This window comes from Orycteropus afer, unplaced genomic scaffold (assembly GCF_000298275.1).
Source record: "Orycteropus afer afer isolate SDZICR_OR568_19922 unplaced genomic scaffold, OryAfe1.0 scaffold00169, whole genome shotgun sequence".
Lineage (NCBI taxonomy): Eukaryota > Metazoa > Chordata > Mammalia > Tubulidentata > Orycteropodidae > Orycteropus > Orycteropus afer.
In genome coordinates, this window is record NW_006921756.1 from 1,508,468 (window position 1) to 1,529,776 (window position 21,309).

Consider the following 21,309-nt stretch of genomic DNA (forward strand, 5'->3'; position numbering starts at 1 on the left):
AAAAAAAAAAAAAAAAAGCTTCCAAGTGGCCACATGTATGAACCTTGAAATCATTATGCTAAATAAAAAGCCAGAAAGATCACATATTTTGTCATTCCATTTATATGAAACATCCACAATAGGAAAATTTATAGAGATGGAGAATGGATAAGTGATTGTTTAGAGCTAGGAGCATATGAGGAAGAATGCTGGGGGATGGATGGACAGCTAATGGGTACAAGGTTTCTTCTGAGGTGGTGAAAATGTTCTATAATTGGCTGTGGCAATTGCTGCAAACACCTGTGAATATACTAAAAACCATTGCACTGTACATTTTAAATGGGTGAATTATATGGTATATGAACACTCTATCTATCTAAGGCTGTTACAACAAACAGAACACACTACTTCCATAGGACTCCTTTAGCTAGAAATTCCCCTAGCACATATCAGTCAAAGTTCATCATTAATATGCCTATATTTTAATGGTAAGTTATTCTTTATTTTGAATTTATGGATAGTAAGAAAAGTAATTCATGATGAAAAGAGTTATACATGGCCAACCAAATTCCATTTTTTGAAAAGGCTATTACCCTGATAAATCAAGCATGAATAATAATGTAGAAACAGCACATTAAGATCTCATCAGAGAAGAGGCAACTATTAGTCTCTCCTCATATGGAGCAAAGAAAAGTAAAGAAAATCAAAGATGCATGGAAAGAGTTCATCCAAAGGACTAATGGACCATGAGAACTTCAGCTTATATGACCCTGAAACAAGAACTAGATGGTGCCCGGCTACCAATATCAACCACTCAGAAACAGATCAGTATTAGAGATCCTGACTAGAGTGGGAGAAAAATGTGGAACAAAACTCAAAATCACAAAAAAGATCAGCCTTACTGGTCTGATGGAGGTGGCTGAAACCCCAGAGACTACAGCCCCAACTCATCTGTTCAGCCTGAAATTGAACTCACTCCCATGGCTTAACTCTCAGCCAAACAAGAGACAAGCCTACAAGGTGAACACCGGCACCAGGGAGATGCACTCCTTAGAACAATTAACCATGGAAGATCAAAAGGGCAGCAATTACACAGGGAGATAGGTAGGGAGGAGGAATGCATCAGCAAGAAGGACACAGAGAAAGGGTAATCACAGGTAGGAAGAGGGAGGTGAGCTGTTACAGCGCAGGGAATTAAAAAAAAAAGATCCCATCAGAGAATCTCATAAAACTGCCTATAATATCCTTGTGGGGACATGAGTTGGAAGTCAGAAATGTCTACAACCAAAAGGGGCTTGATTAACTAATGACAGTATCTAGTTGAATAATGCAGAATTCCAACTTATTACAACTTAAAAACAGGCCAGAAAGAGATCATGCTCAGTATCATGCAGCGACACTCATCTGCAGCACATTTTATAACCAGTCTCAAATTTCAGCACTGGAACAGATAGTCTACTAAGCCTAGCGGTGTCTGTCAGAAACCTCAAAGTATGGATTATGGGACGCCAGACTATTCCTTCTGAGGCAACTCTTCCAAAGATGTAATGGCTGTCTCTACCTTCCTAAACATCCCAGATGTTCTTACTAGGTCATGGTTTGTCAATCATTATATTATCTGCACTCTCTTTCATATTTAATTTACATTATCTGTTAAAAGAACTTTCAAGTCCTGGTTTGCCACCACACCCATTTGTGCCTTTTGAGATGTTGTATTTCCGAATATCTTCATGTCCATCTTTTCAGAGCAAAGAAGTGCTTCCATTCTCGCCTTTGGTCCATAGCATGACTTCCTGGGCTTTTCTTCAGCTTCATAATATGGTCAGAAACACATGAGCCTTCTAAGAGCAGATATACCTTTTAAACAAGGGCATCTCCTTGCCTTATTTCCAAAATATGCCACTTGGTTAACTTTTTCTTGGTTACAATTCAAACTAAAATAATTTCTCCAGAAAGATGTTACTAAATCTGCTCAGGATAGTGTAGTTGTAATTGTTTTCCCCAAAAAACAAAATCACCTTCAATTTTCCTCCAACGAAAGTTATCTGTTGACGTTCTAACCTCTAGGCCTGTATTTCGTTCCTTCTGTATTTTATTCAAAGAAACTCTGAAATGTATAGAAAATCTAGAGTCAGACAGCTTTGCTATGTGCTCTAGTGCCAGGAGTTTGAATGGAGTTGTGCTATATATATGAAAAGTGGCCCATAAATATATTCCATGATAGTCTGCTCATTATCCAGAAAAAAAGCCCAATATATTTTCTTCTCTTGTAGAGTCTGTCCTTCCATGAATCAGTCATTTGTCCTAAAATATATAATGTACACATCTTCTTCTGATAATGTATATTTCAATCTATATTTGGATACTATCCCTATTATGTAACTGTATAAAATGCATTGCTGTCAATTCTCCTTATTATTAATAAAGGTAGGTTTCACTACTCAGGTCAAATTATCTTTTATCATTCTATTATTTAAAATTAGAATTTCATTTCTGAAACCCAGAATTTCCTTTAAAAGATTGTTTTGTATGCTTTTGGGTTTTGGGTTCCTTGTTACTATTTTTTCTTCTGCCTCAGAGGGTAATTTCTACTCTATGGTTCTCCCATGTAACCAAGGATTCTGGTTTCTGTGTTTCAGTCAAACATAAACCTATACTTTATAAACTACATCACTTTGCTCATGCTATAAGCCATTCTCTCAGATTTCCAAGGCATTTGTATAGATTACAGTGCTGGACTACATCCTGGCTTTGCCATATATATTTGACTTAGGTAAACTCTGGTACCCCCTACCACTAACAAGGCTGGTTTCCTAAAGTCTTATTAATCTCAATGGCCTATTCTCAATTAAAAATATTTTCTTCAAAATGTGACATCTCTGGTGCTAGTAGTAATCTGGTGCCAGTGGATCCCTCCCTATATAGGCCCAGATTACTTACACAAGGTGCTGATCTCGAATCTTGCGCAGCTGGATCAGGTCAGGTTTGATACTATTCATTTTTTTATCTATTTCCCGGTTGTCCAAAGCTTGTTTCTTCAAATCTTGCTCTAGACGCATTTTACTATCATGAATCTCACCCAGACGTGATTTCAATTTGTCATAATTCATCATAATTCTGCAAAAATATTTGACATATTAAGGTTAAAACAATAACCAAGCAGAGTAATCCTATAGTTCAAGCATGGTCCCAAAATCTTAAGTGTGGTGGACATCTGATATGTCTGTCTGCCCAGTATCTATATTCCCAGTCTCTAGTACTAGTATCTTGATGATGTATTCCTTATATGTAGGACTTCCTGCCCCTACTATAGATCCAGCATTGGATGCAACATAGCACAACCTGGTCAATAAGAATATTCCATTCCTTCTTATCCCTACCCTCAGGCCATAGTGATTGGCTCAGGAATGGACATAAGACCCAAACTTGCCCAATGAGAGTCAATTCTAGGTTATGAGTCAGAATCAACTCAACAGACAGCACGTAACAACTACAACAACAACATTGTAAAAAAAGGTTCTCTTTTCCACTAAGTGAATATGTGATTCTAGTACTTCTCATAGGAGCTCTGGTAGCATAATGCCTAAGGCACTTGACTGCTAACCAGAAGGCTGGCGGTTCAAACCCACCAGCCACTCCTCGGAAGAAAGGCTCGGCAATCCTACTTCCGTAGTGATACTGCCTCAGAAAACCAAGGAGGGGTCGCTATGAGTTGGGGCTGACTCGATGGCAAATGGCAAATAACAACAACAACAAGTACTCCTCATAGCCATATTGCCACCTCACATGAAGAATAAAGCCAGCACAGCTAAAAACAGACCACAAGACAAAGAGTGTGAGAAAACATCCCAATGACCTTGTTTAGGCCCCAGAATACAGTCATAACTGAACAAGTGAAGAGGTAACACTGAATATTCAAGAGGTAAAACAGCACAGAGGTTTAAGAGCAATAGCTCTGGAGTCAGCCTGCACAGGTTTGAATCCCTGCCCTGCCACTTACTTACTATGGCTCCGGGCAAATTATTTAACTTCCCTGTATTTCATTTGCTCATGTGTTTAAAATGGGTACTTAAAACAGTACCTCCTTCACTGGGATGTTGTGTGAATGAAATGTGATAATACTTGTAAAGGGACTAGAATAGTACTTAGCACATCTTAGTAAGCACTCAATGTTTGCCTAAAGCAAATAGGCTATAAGCTTTTCCAGCACTCAAAGTTCTCTTCTGCTCTGTGCAGCAACTGCTCATTTGTCACCCAGTAATATGCAATTTTATATTACTATTAAAACCCATCACACTTATCTTTCCTTCCCTACAACCAAATTAGAATTGAGTATTTATTCATTATTAATAACAGTCATTAGGTGCCAAAATTGGCTCTGACTCATAAAGACCCTATGTATAACAGAATGAAACACTGCCCAATCCTGTGCCATCCTCACACTTCCTGCTATGCTTGAGCACAGCCACTGTGTCAACTCATTTTGTTGAAGACTTTCCCCCTTTTTGCTGACCCTCTACTTTATCAAGCATGATATCCTTCTCCAGAGAATGATCTCTTCTGACATGAACAAAGTAGGTAAGACAAAGTCTGGCCATTCTCGCTTTAAGGAGCATTCCAACGATACTTCTTCCAAGACAGATTTGTCTTGATACAAATTAATAACAGTAGTTACCTTTTACTGAGAGCCTACTATGTGCAAGGATATAAAATCTCACTTAAATTCTCAAAGCATTCTGATGAGGTATCATCCACAGTTTACAGATGAGCAAACTAAGTGAGGCTCAGGTCAGATAACTCATTCAAAGGTCATACAGCTAGTAAATGGCCAATACAGAATTCAAACATATGGTTTTAACCATTAACTACATTGCTTCACAGCACTTAGCCCTATATTTATGTACAAAGAGATTTACTAACACTGTATATACTAATATGAGAATAATTTTGCTTTTTCATTACATATGATTTTTATTTATTCTCCACTTTTTCATTCCTTTTCACTCAACTCATTATTATCTAGATCAGTCTTCTAATACTCCACTAAAATTGCTTTGATAAAATCCTTTTAGTTTCCTTAAAAAAAAAAAAAAGGTCCACATCCAACAGTTATTTCTCATGCTTCTTATTCTCTGTGTAATCTCATTCTTAGCATCTACCATCACCTACACATTATGCCTCCCAAATCCTTTTTACTATCCTGAGTTGCAAATCCACATAAGCAGCTGCCTGCCTCTCAGCTAGCTCCATTTGGATTCTCACAGTGTGATGGTTATGTTTGTATGTTAGCTTGGCTAGGCCTGGTTGAGTGGCTGGGCAGCTGGATGTAGTATTCCCCATGATGAGACTGGTAATCAACTCCATGGTGGAATCTACTGGGAGCAGCTGAGTAGCTGCCTTTGGGATGTGATCTGCTTCCTGTATATAAGCAGAAGCTTTGGGAATGGTCTCTAGCCTATGGCATGCTTGGACCCTGCATGTAGCTGTGTCGTTGCTCAGCAGCCTGCTATGCTCTGACGACCTTGGGACTTACAATGGACTTAAGTTAATGGCCTGCCATGTGGTTTGGTAACATCAGGACTGTGCCTTTTGACTTGTCAACCCTGGGGCTTCTCAGCCTCAGCAGCCAGCAGCTGCCTGAGTGAAGAAACGCCTCTAGCTCCAGTGGGCCAGGAGGGGAGGCAGAGCTGGACCCCAACGTTGAGGGGCTTTCACCCAGCCCCTAGAGCCTGGCACTTTGAACTTGGACTTAACACCTCCAAATCGTAAGAATAAACTCCTGTTTGTTAAGGCCATCCCATTTGTGGTATATATTCTTTTCAGAGCAGCACTAGGTAACAGAACACACAGGAACCTCAGACTCACCGGATCCAATCCTGAACTCTCTTTATGTACTTCCTATTTTAGGAAATAACACCAGAAATCTAGAAATAATCTTTTAAATTCTCCCAAATCTGGTCAAGCATCAAGTCCTCAGCACTCCTATTCACTTCCCTCCTTTCCTGTAATTTCTTTGGTATAGGCCCTATACATCATTTACCCTGATGGCCGCAATCACTGCAGCTACCTGCAACATCCAGGCTGGTTTTCTTGCCTATAATCTTGTTCTACTTTCAATTTATTCTCAGAATGATGCCAAAGTCAATTTTCAGTCCAATAAATATTCAATGAACCTCCACTATGAACTCCCAGACACTTATTTCTTCAAATGCTGCTCCAGATACAATTTGCTATCATGAATTTCACCCAGACATGATTTCAAGGGTACAATAAAAGATGAAAACTAAGGTATATCTGACCCAAGCCATAGTATTTTCGATCGCCTCATATGCATGTGAAAGCTGCACAATGAAAAAGGAAGACTGAAAAAGAGGTGATGCCCTTGAATTGTGGTGTTGGTGATGAACACTGAAAAGATCATCGACTGCCAGAAGAAGGAAGAAATCTATCCTGGAAGAAGAGCAGCTGGAATGTTTCTTGGAAGCAAGAATGGCCAAATTTCATCTCACCATTGTGCTCATGTTGTCAGAAGGGACCATTCCCTGGAGATGGATAACATGCTTGATAAAGTAGATGGTCAGCAGAAAAGGGGAAGACCCTTAATGAGATGGACTGACACAGTGGCTGCAAGGATGGGCTCAGGTATGGCAAGCATTGTGAGGCTGGTGCAGGACCCAACAGTGTTCTGTTGTACATAGGGTCGCTATGAGTCAGAGCTGACTCAATGGCACCTAACAACAACAACATCGTAACAGACAGTGGGACTATCAGGGAAAATAAGCCACCATTGCTACTCTCAATGAACTCACAGTTTAGTGACCATGATGTTCTATAAATGTCATGCTAGGGATCAGTACCAGGTACTGTAGGGGCACAGATAAAAATCCCCTAAACCAGTTTTAAGGAATCAGGAGTTAATAATTTTGGGGAATGGAGGAGGTACAGAAGACAAAGGACGTTCAATGTGGTATCATTAGCAGAAACGCAGAAACAAACAGTTCATATAGCAGAACTGTGCAGTGTGAGGGGTAAAAGCAGACAAGACAAGAATCATTGATGAAGAAAAGAAGTCATGTCTCACTGACACACTCGGAGGCATTAGGCAGACTTACCGTTCAATCTCCTTTTCATTCCCCTCTCTACGAAATCGCTCGATATATTCTTTGCTATGCTGTTCTTGTGTATGACATTGTTCCTCAAATATTTTAATTGTTTCATTAAAAGCTTCAATTGCAGTCCTCTTCATCTGTATTTCCTATAGGAGAGAAAAAAAAATGATGTACATTTTATTATCTTTATTTTTTCTTGTAACCGTGGTCTTAAAACAGATCTTACAATTTTCATTAACATTCTCATGTAAGATCCAATTAAGACCCTTCATTTATCTCCCACTCCAATTACTTTTACACAAAATATATCATTCAAAAGCTAAAAAAAAAAAGGAAAGGAACCACTGCTTGAAATTTATTACTGAGAAAGGCATCTGAACTGCCAAAAGAGATTGGCCCTTAACACCTTAGAGACAATGACCAAGTTCTGCCTGTATTTCTTATTGTAGTACTGATTCCTAAACAGCACTGAAGGAGAAAATAGATGGAGCAAAGAAGTCCATGCCCCAAAATGCAAAGCTTTAATCCCAGAAGAGCCCTATAGAATCTAGTTATTCTTACTTTCTTTTCTCAAGAATTTGCTTAAAACCCAGGGCAGATGAGAAGCAGAAAATGTACCAGTGCAGTAAAATACTTAATATGGCCTTTCTAGACATATTCCTCGATTTTGTAATATACTGTAAATCCTAGCCTTTACACCTGTAATTATGTAATTATGGTCCTATTTTTAAGTGAGCTGCCCGTTATGACCTGCCTATTTGGGTTCGTCAGACTCTGCAACCACCTGAATGAGAATCCTCCAGCCTGATGCAGGAAACACAGACCTGCGACTTACCGGAGTTCACAAATGTGTGAGCCGTTTCCTAGAGTTCCGTGAGAAGTTACAGTGAATTACAAAACATTAAGATGGGAAGGAGATTCCTAAGGGGAGGAGGGGGAGTTGATGTTAGAAGAGATAACAGAGTGGTACAGTAGTTTGGAAAAGTTAAGACATCTGGGACATCCTTAACCTCCCCTTCATAGGAACCAGCCTTGTGCTGATCCTTCTAAAACAAATTATTGGAGTAAAATGAAAAGGGGAACAAAGCTGCTAAAGGTAGAGGAAATAAGAAGAAAAAGACAAAAAACTGAAAAACTCCACAAAACAAACTTAGTAACTCTAAAAGCCTAAGAAGCTAGACCGTTCAGCACCAGAGTGACCAGCACTATACATTCTGGTGAGTTCTAAGGGCATTAATAGACTAATGTGATTAATAATCATATTAATGAACTGTGATTCCCCAAAATCTTCAAAAAGAGTATTTCAGTTTACTTTTAAAAGGCAAGAAACACACATAAAGGTCCAGAAAGATTGCCATATGGAAGGTTTACAATTTTAAGAGTTTTGATGTTTACAATATAACCTCAACTATCCAGCATTTATTTATTTCAACAAATGATTATTGAGAATCTGTTATAACGATGATATCATACTGTTGAATAAAGATATTCGTGAAACCAATGGCAAGCTCTCCAGGACTCAGAACACTGGTGGAACAGAATTGTGAACTTTAATAGGGTTTGCTTTCATGCCATGGTAGAGGTAACTGAATGGGGTGAATTAGTTACCTATTGCTTTAGAGAAGCTTCACAGAGTAAGTTGGTTTTTAAAAATTGGGGTAGAGGAAAAAAACACAGAATCACACATAGAAACCATGGTATGTATATACATGAAATAACAGGGGATATTCAAGGAATAGCAATTGCTTGGTAAGCCTGAATCATAAGAGGATTAGCAGGATATGAGGGAGGCTAGAACTCTGTGGGGGAGCTCTGGTAGCATAGTGGCTAAGACACTTGCCTGCTAACCAGACGGCTGGCGGTTCAAACCCACCAGCCACTCCTCGGAAGGAAGGTTGGGCAATCCTACTTCCATAGAGATACTGCCTCGGAAACCCAAGGAGGGGTCGCTATGAGTTGGGTTTGACTCGATGGCACATAACAACAACAACAGAACTCTGTGGAGTTACATATGGAAGAGGTTATATTATACTCTTATACATACATATACTTCATTTCTTACACATATTTCATTTCACTTGGATCCACAATCAACAGCCCTGCAAGCAGCAGTCAAGAATTCAGAGGTCACATTGCATTTTTGCAGAGCAAATCTGCTGCAAAAGACCTCTTTAAAGTATTGAAGAGCAAAGACGAAGGTGCACCTAACTAACCCAAGCTACGGTATTTTCAACCATCTCATGCAAAAGCTGGACAATGAAAAAGGAAGAATTGATGCTTTTGAATTGTGATGATGGCAAAGAATACTGAAAGCACCACAGACTGCTGGAAAAACAAACAAATCTGTCCTGGAGGAAGCGCAGCTGAAATTCTCTTAGAAGCGAGAATCGCCAGACTTCATCTCACCTACTTTGGTTGTGTTGTCAGAAGGGACTAGTCCCTGGGAAGGATATTATGCCATGTAAAGTAGAGGTCAGCAAAAAAGAGTAAGACCCTCCACAAGATGGACTGACACGGTAGATTCAACAATGGTGTTTTGGTTCTCCAGTACTGCTCTCACAGAAAATACCACAAATGGGTGGCTTTAACAAACAGGGATTCATTCTCTTACAGCTTAGGAGGCTAGAAGTCTGAGTTCAAAGTGTCACCTGCAGGGGCTGGGTGAAGGCCCCTCAACCTTGGGTTTCAGCTCTGCCTCTTGCTCCTGGCCCACTAGAGCTGGAGGTTTCTCTTAACTCAGGCAGCTGCTGGCTGCTGAGACTGACAAGCCCAAGGTCTGTAAGTAAAATGGCACAGTCCCAAGATTATCAAGCAACACGGCAGGCAACTAGGTAAACATTCCCAAGATCAGCATACAACATGGCAGACCACTGATTATTGTTAGGGGCTGTCAAGTTAATTCTAACTCATAGTGACCTTATGTACCACAGAACGAAACACAAGTGCAGGATCCAGATGTGGCAAGAGGCTACAGATCTTTCTCAAAGTGTTTTCTTATATACTAGAAGCAGACCATATCCATAAAGCAGCTACCCAGCTGCTCACAGCAGATTCCACCATGGAGGTGATGACCGGTCTCATCATGGGAAATAACTACATTCAGCTGCCCAGGATGTAGTTCCAGATGTAGGGTGTAACCAGGCCCAGCCAAGTTGACACATAACCTTAACTACCACACATGGGCTCAAGCATATCAAGGACTGTGAGGCTGGTGCAGGATGGGGCAGTGTTTCGTTCTGTGGTACATAAGGTCACTATGAGTTAGAATTAACTTGACAGCCCCTAACAATAAATTATACATATCCCAGACAGTACTGCAAACTTATTAGAATGCCTATATGTAAACAAGAGCTCTGGCAGTATAGTGCCTGAGGCATCTGACTGCTAAACAGAAGGCTGGCAGTTCAAACCCACCAGCCACTCCTTAGAAGGAAGATTGGGCAATCTACTGTTGTAGTGAGTGATATCACCTCCGAAACCCAAGGAGGGGTCGCTATGAGTCGATTCTGACTTGACAGCAGTGAGTTTGGTTGTTTTAGTTTGGGTATATGTAAATATCTTGTTACAAACTCTGCAACTCTCAAATTATAGTGTAGGGTCTTGGTTCCCTTGGGAGGTTAGAAATTATCTTTAAAGCCCTGGCCCTGGATTTTCAAAGAAAACACCAATAATTTAGACTTTACTAACACTGATATTCACCAGCCACTCCTTGGAAGGAAGGTTGGGCAATCTACTTCTGTAGTGATATCACCTCGAAAACCCAAGGAGGGGTCGCTATGAGTCGGATCCAACTTGATGGCACATAACAACAACAACACTGATATGAGAGCTCTGGTGGTGTAGTGCCTAAGGCATATATGACTGCTAACCAGAAGGCTGGCAGTTCAAAACCCACCAGCCACTCCCCAGAAGGAAGAATGGATGGGTAATCTACTTCTGCAGACACACCACCTCAAAACCCATGGAGGGGTCAAATTGAGGGCAGTGAGTTTGTTTTTTCGTGGTTTTTTTTGTTTGTTTGTTTTTAAAGAAAACACTGATAAATATGTTGGTAGGTGGAGCAGCAAAAGGAAGCAGCTCCCCCATGCCATCATTATTTTAAACAATGCCACTATACCTACCACCAAAACCATTAAAAAAAAAAAAAAAAAAAAATCTGTTGCTGTTGATTCCAACTCATAGAGACTCTATAGGATAGGGTAGACCTGCCTCACAGGTTTCCAATGTTGTAAACTTTCCAGAAGCAGACTGCCACTTCTTTCTCCTACAGAGCAGTAGTTGGGTTCAAACTCTTGACCCTTCAGTTAGCGGCTTAGGGCTTAACCACTGTACCACAAGGGCTCCTCCATCAAAACTGTAAACCTACCTATATCTGCACCATCCTCCTCTCCTTCCCCATCACCCCATCCCTTTATCTATATGTGTTCTAGACCTCATCTCCTCTTCTCTTCTCATGGCTTCCATGTACCATGCCAGCCCTTTTTATAACAGCAATTCTCTTGGTCTACTGGTTCCTTTTCATCTACATATAAACAGCACTTTGAAGAAAATCCTCTTAACTCTAAATTCCCTCCTAGTCAATTAAGCTTCTTGAAAGTATTGTTCACATATGCTGTATCTCCTTCTTCATCTCTCATTCACTCTTCAACTCACTCTACTCTGGCTTCTGCTCTCACTATTACACAGACTTTTTCCAAGGTCACCAATGATTCTCCTCATTGCCAACTCCTTTATCCCAATCAATCATTAAGTACTATAGTTTTTCCTCCCAATTATACATAATCCAGATGTAAGATATCCCCACATGTCGCCTATTCTCACCCTGTGCCAATTCTGAGTCAGGGCATACCATCTCTTCCCATTCTCTGGAAAAAATTTACCTGCACCAAAGCAATGTAGATTTTATCTAAGATTTCACAGTAAAAACAGAGGAGGCTCTATAACACACCTTGAAATCAACTCTTTAACCCCCTTTAACATTATTTCCCAGCACACTCCCTGTATGCTAATCACTAGGTCCTTCTCTTTCTCTCCACTTCCCAGAGCTTTACCTCACAACAGCTCTTCTTTGCCTAGTATTCTGCCCCATTTCACCCCCCATCTCAAATTTTGCTCCCAATTCTCACATACAGAAATTTAGCCCTCTTGTAGCTTCTATCTGTTTTGGAAGAAGTACAGACAGAATGTTCCTTAGAAGCAAGAATGGCAAGACTGTGGACATGTTACCAGAAGGGACAAGTCCCTGGAGAAGGGCATCATGCACTGTTAAGTAGAAAGTCAGCAAAAAAGAGGAAAACCCTCTATGATATGGACTGACACAGAGGTTGCAACAATAAGCTCAAATATAGCAACAATTGTGAGGATGGCACAGGACAAGGCAGCATTTAGTTAGTTCTATTGTACATGGGGTTGCTATGAGTTGAAACCAACTCAATGGGACCTAATAAGAGCTAGTTTCGGATCTATTTTGTTTACCTCCGTTGACGTCCTTACCCAAATTCCCGACAAGAAATTCTAAGTCCAGTACCCAGTCTCATATCAGCTGCTCAAGACTCCTATTCTGCAAAGAAATCCCCAATACAGCTGAGCTCGTGTCCAGCATGTGAAGCTTTCTGTGCTTCCTCCAGCCACAGCAAGAAGGTAGAAATGCAGCTTTATATTAACCAAAGACACATGCAACAGTGGCCATTTTTTCTAGCCTCTGTTCACAGGAAGGTTAGTACTCCTCTATCTCAGTTTCACACAATAAGTTTGACTCCAGGCTCCTGCCAAGGACGGACTGCTTCTGGTTCATTACCTTGCAAAAATTTATTCAACAAAAAAACTGAGCACTAACTATATGCTAAGCATTATTCAAGGAGCTCTAGTGGTGTAGTGGTTAAGGCATTTGGCTGCTAACCAAACGTTCAATAGTTCAAACCCACTAGTTACTCTTCAGGCGAAAGATGAGGCAGTTTGCTTCCATAAACATGTACAGCCTCAAAAACCCAATGAGGGCTGCTATGAGTTGGAATTGACTCAATGGCAGTGAGTTTGAGTTTTTAAGCATTATTCAAGGCATTTGGGATGCATGAGTAAACAAGCTTGACAAAGATTTCTGCCATTCTGTAACTTTTGGTTCAGGGAGTGATAGAGAGACAACAAGCAACAGATGCAATGTTGTTGTTGTTATGTACCCTCTTGTCAGACCCAACTCATAGCAACCCTCTTTGGGTTTCCAAGGCAGTATCACTACGGAAGTAGACTGACCAACCTTCCTTCCAAGGATATAGGTAAGTAAATTACATGGCTTGTTAGAGATGAGAAGTATTACAAAAAGAGGAAAAGTAGAGAGACCTTCCAGTAAGATGGTGGAATAGGCTGACAAGCTACACAGACTCTCTTCAACAAAGAAAAAAGAAACCAATTGACACAGATATAGAAGATAATCCTGGAGTCCTGAGCTTTGAAAGGAAAGATACAGAAGTGAATTAAACACCAACTAGTAGAAGAACCTAAGGAGCTCTGGTGGCTTAATGGATAAGGCACTTGACTGCTAACTAGAAGGTCAGTGGTTCAAACCCACCAGCCACTCCACAGAAGGAAGACTGAGCAACCTACTTCCATAAAGATTTACAGCCTTGGAAACCCAACAGGGATTGCTATGGGTCAGAAACGACTCGACAGCAATGAGTTTGGTTTGGTTTTTGAGTAAAACAACCTGAATGAAAACAGTGAATAATGAGAAAAACGAAGCTGTGGACTGTCTGCTATCCTGACAGCACAGACAGTTTGAATACTTCCAAGTGGTGTTAGGACCTGAGAATTAACCCAAAAATTAGCCCTGCTTGCCAAGGGCTGGCTGCATGGGTGACTGCACTGGTAGCTGATGACTAAAAAGGGAAACAGCAAAGAAAGAGACGAAGTGAGCTGTGGACTTTTGGCTGTCTGGAGGGCACAGCCACTGTGAATATTTAAAATGGCTGTGGCTATTTAAAACAACAGGATTCTTGTTCAGACTCCAGGGACCTAAGAATAGGTTCCACCTGCCAAAGACAGCAGGGACATACCGTAGGCTGAGGACTGGAAAGGTGCAATAGTCCACTTATTACTCTTATACCCCACACCCTCAGGGTGAACAGAGGTGCAGCCATCTCTCACCTCCACCCACCTTCTGGGCTGGCAGGAATTCCATCCCAGTCTGTGTGCTCTGACAGAGCCTGGGTGCCCTACCCAACCCACTCCTAGATTCGTTTTTTGTTTGTTTAAAACAATTTTTTTTCTTTCTCTTCCTTTTTATTTTTATTCTTTCTTTTTCCCTTCCCAGGTTCTAGTTTTGGGCTTTTTTTCCTCTTCCCTTTCCCTAGATACCAGTTTTTCCTTTCTTATGGTTCTTTCCATCCCTTGTTTCTTCTTTTTTCCCATCATTATTCTCTTACTCTAGTTCTTTTCTCTTATTCCCCCCTCCCCAGGTATTGTGGGGGTTTTCTTCTCTTTTTCTCTTTATATTTCTTTTGTCTTTTTCAAACATTTCTTTAAATATTTAATCTCATGTATTGCCTTTCCTCTTTTTTTACTTTTTTCTTCTTTTTTCTCTTTTTGAGGATTGTTCCTGTATGTTTATATGATGTGTGTTTTTTGCCCTCGTTTATATTTTGGTGGGTTTTTTGATTGTTGCTTTTGTCTAACTGAGTGGGAGACAGCAACCATGCACATACAATGCAACCACACCCACACTTCCCACAGCCCCACCAACTGAGTGAGGCTGCCACTTGCTTCTGCACCAACTGGCCAACGATACACAACAGTCAACATGAGCCTGATTCATCCTTAACTGTTCTTCACAAACACTTAACAGAGATCTGTACACCCACTCTTCTCTATCACACCCACCAGGAGATAGGTGGTGAGGACATAAGAGCTGCCAACTACCAAATAGAGGAGCACAGCATCCTGCTTACTCAGATACATCCAAAGAAAACAAAAACCTTGGGCAAATCACACCAACGTGCAATTAAATATAAATACAACAAGGTAACACTGTCTTAGATACAACAAATCATTACAGTCCACACAAAGAAGCAAGATAAAGCAGTAGAAATAAAGGACCAGGATACAGACCCAGAACACATCCCTGAGGAAGGAGCAGCACTGGAATTCCCTGATAAGGAATTCAAAAGAATTGTATTTAGGTACCTTCAACAGACTGACAGACAGATCAAGGAAAACACTAATAACATTAAGGAAAAGACAGAGAAAACCCTAGAACACTTTTGAAAGACAATACAAGAACAAAGTGACAAAATAAATGAAAAATTAGAAATGATACAAAATCTACAGATAGAAATCCAGAAGACCAATACTAAATTTTTAGAACTAGATAACCTATTGAAAGGGCAAAGGAGTAGAATCAAATCAATGGAAGACAAAATTAGTGAGACTAAAGACAAATATCTCAATACTTCTTTGGAAAGGCATCAATCAGAAAAAATATCAAAACAAATAACTTACACATAATCAGAATTCCAGAAGAGAAAGAGACAAATACAACCACAGAGAAAACTGTCAAAGATTTGTTGGAAGTGAATTTCCCTGATATGATGAAAGACGAGAATATATCTATTCAAGAAGCCCAATGGACCCCAAACAGGATAGACTCCAAAAGAAAATCATAAAGTGGTAGTTATGTTTGTGTGTCAACTTGGCTGGGCCTGGTTGAGTGGCTGGGTAGCTGGTGGTAGTTATTCCCCATGATGAGATTGGCAATCAACTCCATGGTGGGATCTACCACAAGCAGATGTGTAGCTGCCTTTGGGATGTGGTCTGCTTCCTGTATATAAGGAGAAGCTTTGAGAATGGTCTCTAGCTTATGGCACGTTTGGACCCTGCATGTAGCCATGTCATTGCTAAGCAGCCTGCTATGCTCTGATGACCTTGGGACTTACAGTGGACTTAAGTTAATGGCCTGCCACATGGTTTGGTAATATCAGGACTGTGCCCTTTTACTTGTCAACCCTGGAGCTTCTCAGCTTCAGCAGCCAGCAGCTGTCTGAGTGAAGAAACACCTCCAGCTCCAGTGGGCCAGGAGGGGAAGCAGAGCTGGACCCCAAGGTTGAGGGGCTTTCACCCAGCCCCTAGAGCCTGGCACTTTGAACTTGGACTTAATGCCTCCAAATTGTAAGAATAAACTCCTGTTTGTTAAGGCCATCCCATTTGTGGTATATTCTAATCAGAGCAGCACTAGGTAACCAGAACACATATCATCATCAAACTCACCAAAACCAAACACAAAGAAACCCTGAAAGCAGCACAGGAAAAACAAAAAGTTACCTACAAAGGGCAATCAATAAGACTAAGCTGATTCCTCCACAGAAACCATGCAGGCAAGAAGACAATGGAAGGGCTGCTCAGGCACAGGGAGACAGCTCAGGGGGTAGGAGTGGATGGAGGGATGGTCACAGGGAAGTGGTACCTATTGGGAGGAAGTGGGAGAGGAGATACTGCATTGTGCTAAATAGTGGTCAATGTCATGAGACAAAGTGTATGTGATCTGCTGTATGGAAAGTGTATTTGCTCTTTAAATTTTCACCCAAATCACAATAAAAATAAAAATTTAAAAAAAAAAGAAGAAGACAATGGGATGGTACATATAAAACACTGAAAGAAAAAAATTTCCAACCAAGAATTATATACCTAGCAAAACTGTTCCTCAAATATGATGGTGAGATTAGGACATTTCCAGATAAGCTGAAATTAAGGAATTTGTTAAAACCAGACCAACCCTACAAGAGATACTAAACGGAGTGCTTTGGACAGAGAAGCAACAACAGCAAACACCAACCAACCATTAACACACATGATCATATAACCCAGAAACCAACTCAGTTATGGAAGGATCCAAGGCAAAATAAGCTTAGAAGATTGTAAACAGGGAACCAGAGACATCAATTGGCAAATGAGGACAACTACAAACCAAAGAAAGGGGAAAAGCAGTGTAGTTATACATCTTCTAAGTGGTGAGGAACTCAAGACAATTACAAGATAAAACAGACTGTTCTAAACTTGGCAAGAAAATTATGAATCACAGGGTAACCACAAAGAAAAATGATAAACCTTTGTATCCAAATGAAAAAGAGGACCAGCACAAATATTTACCAAATACTAAAACAATAGCAATGCAGGAAATAACACAATTCATAAACAAAATGAGCTCAGCACAGAAAGTTGTATGGAAGAAATCAGCAACAGCACAAAAAACCCCTAACAAAATGACAGCAATAAATTCATACTTGTTGATCATTACACTGAATGTAAATGGATTAAATGCATCGCTTAGGAGACAGAGAGCTGCAGACTGATAAGAAAACATAACTCATCAATATGCTGTCTACAAGAGGCACACTTGAGAAATAAGACAATAAAAGACTAAAAACCAAAGGTTTGAAAAAGATATGTCAAGTAAATGGCAATCAAAGAAGAGGAGTGACAATATTAATTTCTGATAAAACTGCCTTTAAGACAAAAATCACCGTAAGAGACAAGGAAGGACATTATATAATGACTAAAGGTTCAACTGAACAATAGGACATAACCATAATAAAAATCTATGCACCCAATGAAAAAGTTCCACAATACAAAAATCAGACTTTAACAGAACTGAAAAGACAAAATACATGACTCCACAGTCATAGTAGGAGATTTTAATACACCACTTTCAATCAAAGACAGAACTGGAAAGAAACTCAACAAAGATGCAGAAGAACTAAACAATACAATACACTCACTTGATCTTATAGACATCTACAGAGCACTTTACCCAACAACAGCACAACAGACATTCCTTCCTAATGAACATGGAACATTCTCCAGGGTAGACTATGTCTTAGGCCACAAAGCAAGCTTCAATAAATTCAAAAACACTGAAATACTACAAAGCTTGTGGGATTGTAAAATGATATAAACCACTGTGGAAAGCAGTATGGCAACTCCTTAAAAAGTTGTAATTAGAAATACCACTTGACCCAGCCATTCCATTACTAGATATCTATCCTAATTAAGTGAGAGCCAGGACAAGAACAGATATATGCACACCCATGTTCATCACTGTTGTTGTTGTTATGTGCCACTGAGTCAAAACTGACTCATAGCAACCCTTCCTTGGGTTTCTGAGGCAGTATCACTACAGAAATAGATTGCTCCATCTTCCTTCCAAGGAGTGGCTCGTGGGTTTGAACCGCCAGCCTTCTGGTTAGCAGTCAAGTGCCTTAGGCACTATGCAGCACTATTTAAAATAGCCAAAAGATGGAAACAACCTAGGTGTCCATCAACTGAGGAATGGATAACCAAACTAAGGTAACACACAATGGAATACTACACAACCCTGAAGAATAACGTAGAATTGGCAAAATACCACATAACACAACTGAACTTGAAGGACATTATGCTGAGTGAAATAAGTCAATCACAGGACAAATAATGTATAAGTCCATTACTATAAAAATTAAGTTTTATATGTGGAAGGAAATTTTCTTTGCTAATTACCAGGCGTAGGAGGGAAGGGGAGGGAAGACTGCTAGATAGGTAGAGACAAGTATTGATTTGGGTGCAGGGAAAGGCAACGTACCAAATTTAAGTGATCAACACAGTGGCACTGAGGAAGAAGAAGATACAGAGAGGTGCATGGGAGGTACAGACAACAAAGATGAACCCTTATGCACATACAGTACTGCATCGTCAGTGATGGCAAACACTGACTGACATATGAGTAGGTGAGTGGATAGATGGTAGGACAGGCTGAACAATTAAGTATATCTATGCAGGCAGGGGGTGCCTATGACAAAAGAAAAAAAAAAGAATATTGCAAATCATCCTATCAGATCACAATGCTATTAAATTAGAAATCAATAATAGAAAGATCAATGGAAAAAGAGCAAACACATGGAAACTGAGTAACACCCGCTCTTTAAAAATGATGGGGTAATAGCAGAAATAAAAAATGCACCTAAAAACTTCCTTGAATCAAATGAGAATGAAAACACAATATACCAACATCTTTGGGACACAGCAAAAGCAGCGATCAGAGGCCAATTTATAGTAATAAATGCACACATCAAAAAAGAAGAGCCAAAATCAACACCTTAACCCAACATCTACAACAATCAGAAAAAGAGCAGCAAAAAAAGCCTACACCAGAAGAAAAGAAATAATAAAGATTCAAATAGAAATAAATCAAGCAGAAAATAGGAAGACAATAGAAAAAAAAAAAAAACTAGACTAGAAGTTGTTTTTTTTTTTTTTTTACAAAAGAGTAATTGACAAACCACAGACAAATTTAACAAAGGAAAAGAGGGAGCAGATACAAATAATATATGAATACTATAGTAATAAACAAAGTGAGTGATGTCATAACAGAACCAAATGAAATAAAAAGGATAGTATCAGGATACTATGCAGAACTATACTCCAACAAACTGAAAATCTAGAAGAAAGGGACAGCTTTCTAGAAACACACTACTTACCTAAACTAACACAGAATGAGATGGGAAATTCAAACAGACTCATAACAAAAGAAGATATTGAACAGGTCATAAAAAATTACCAACAAAAGAAGGCCCTGCTCTAGACAGTCGCACTGAAGAATTCCACAGAACGTTCACAGAAGAACTGACACCAAACCTACTCAAACTATTCCAGAACATAGAAAAGGATGGAATTCTCCCAAATTCATTTTATGAAACAAGCATAACCTTGATACAAAAACCAGGCAAAGACATCACTGAAAAGGAAAACTATAGACTGATATCTCTCATGAATATAGATGCAAAAATCTTCAACAAAATCCTACCCAATAGAATCCAACAATATATGAAAAAAATAATACATTATGACCAAGTGGGGTTCATAACAGGTATGCAAGGATGGTTCGACATTAGAAAAATAATCAGCATCAAAATGCATTGACCCATGTCACTTTAGTTTTATGTATTTCACTGTACATAAATTATATTTTAATAAAATGTATTTTTAACAAATCAATGTCACACATCACATAAAGAAAACAAAAGAAAAGAGCTACATCATAATCTATGCAGAAAAGGGATTTGATAAAATCCAACACACATTCCTGATAAAAACTCCCAGCAAAACAGGAATAAAACTCATTGCCATCGAGTCAGATCCGACTCATAGTGACCCCTCCTTGGGTTTCCAAGGCAATATCACTATGGAAGTAGACTCCCCAATCTTCCTTCTGAGGAGTGGCTGGTGTGTTTGAACCGCCAGCATTCTGGTTAGCAGTCAAATGCCTTAGGCACTACACCACCATAGAAGGGAACTACTTCAACATAATAAAGGGCATATATGCAAAATCAATAGCCAACATCCTCAATGGACAATGACTAAAACCAATCCCCTTGCAAACGGGAACCAGACAAGGATGCCCTCTTATCACCACTTCTATTCAACACTGTACTGGAAGTCCTAGCCATGGCAATAAGGCAAGAAAGGGAAATCAAAGGCATTCAAATTGGTAAGGAAGAAGTAAAACCATACCTATTTGGAGTTTCGGCAAGATGGCGGACTAGGTAGAAAGACTACACAGACCCTCTTCAACAAAGAAAAGGGAAACCAATTAACAAGGACAAAGAAGATAATCCTGGACCCGTGAGACTTGAATGGAAGGATACAGAAGTGGACCAAACCCCAACTAGCAGAAGAATTTGTGTGAAAATACCAGAAAAGGAGACATATGGAGCTGCTGTCTGTCAGCGATCCTGCGGCACACACAGCTTGGAGATTCCCGAGTGCTGGTAGGACTTAAGAATTAACCTAAAATTCAGCTCTGCTAGCCAGGGAATGCACGGAGGACTGCTCCGGTGGCTGGGGAATAAACACAGAAGGTGAAGAGATAGGCGGCTGAGCTGTGGACTTTTGCTGGTCCGGAGGGCTCCGCCATTTTGAAGGTCTAAAAGTGGCTATTTTGGAATTTAAAGAGACAGTGCTCTCGCAGATTCCTGGGGATTAAGAACATGTTCTGCCTTCCAGCAACCCCAAGGACCTTCCAGACCTGCAAAGTTTTTTGAAGGTTATTCAATTGTAATTTGTATCTAATTGAGTGGGAGACAACAGTGCCCATAAGACACAACTACACCCATACCTCCTACAACTTCACTTACTGAGCGACACCCACGAGTCCTAATCCACCAATGGGCCAACGATAAAAACTCACCAAGAAGAGCCTGAA

At 40.0% G+C, this 21,309-nt stretch overlaps 1 protein-coding gene across 1 annotated transcript in view; it reads right to left on the reverse strand.

Annotated features, from left to right (window-relative positions):
* The window catches only part of LOC103201916 (phosphatidylinositol 3-kinase regulatory subunit gamma), a 379,666-nt gene that overhangs the window by 29,812 nt on the left and 328,545 nt on the right, over positions 1 to 21,309 (reverse strand). The window contains exons 6-7 of the mRNA XM_007946679.2: positions 7,092 to 7,234; positions 2,920 to 3,096 (exon numbers count right to left, since the gene is read on the reverse strand). Coding sequence (XP_007944870.1) covers positions 2,920 to 3,096; positions 7,092 to 7,234 — 320 coding nt within the window. The remainder of the gene's footprint in view (positions 1 to 2,919; positions 3,097 to 7,091; positions 7,235 to 21,309) is intronic.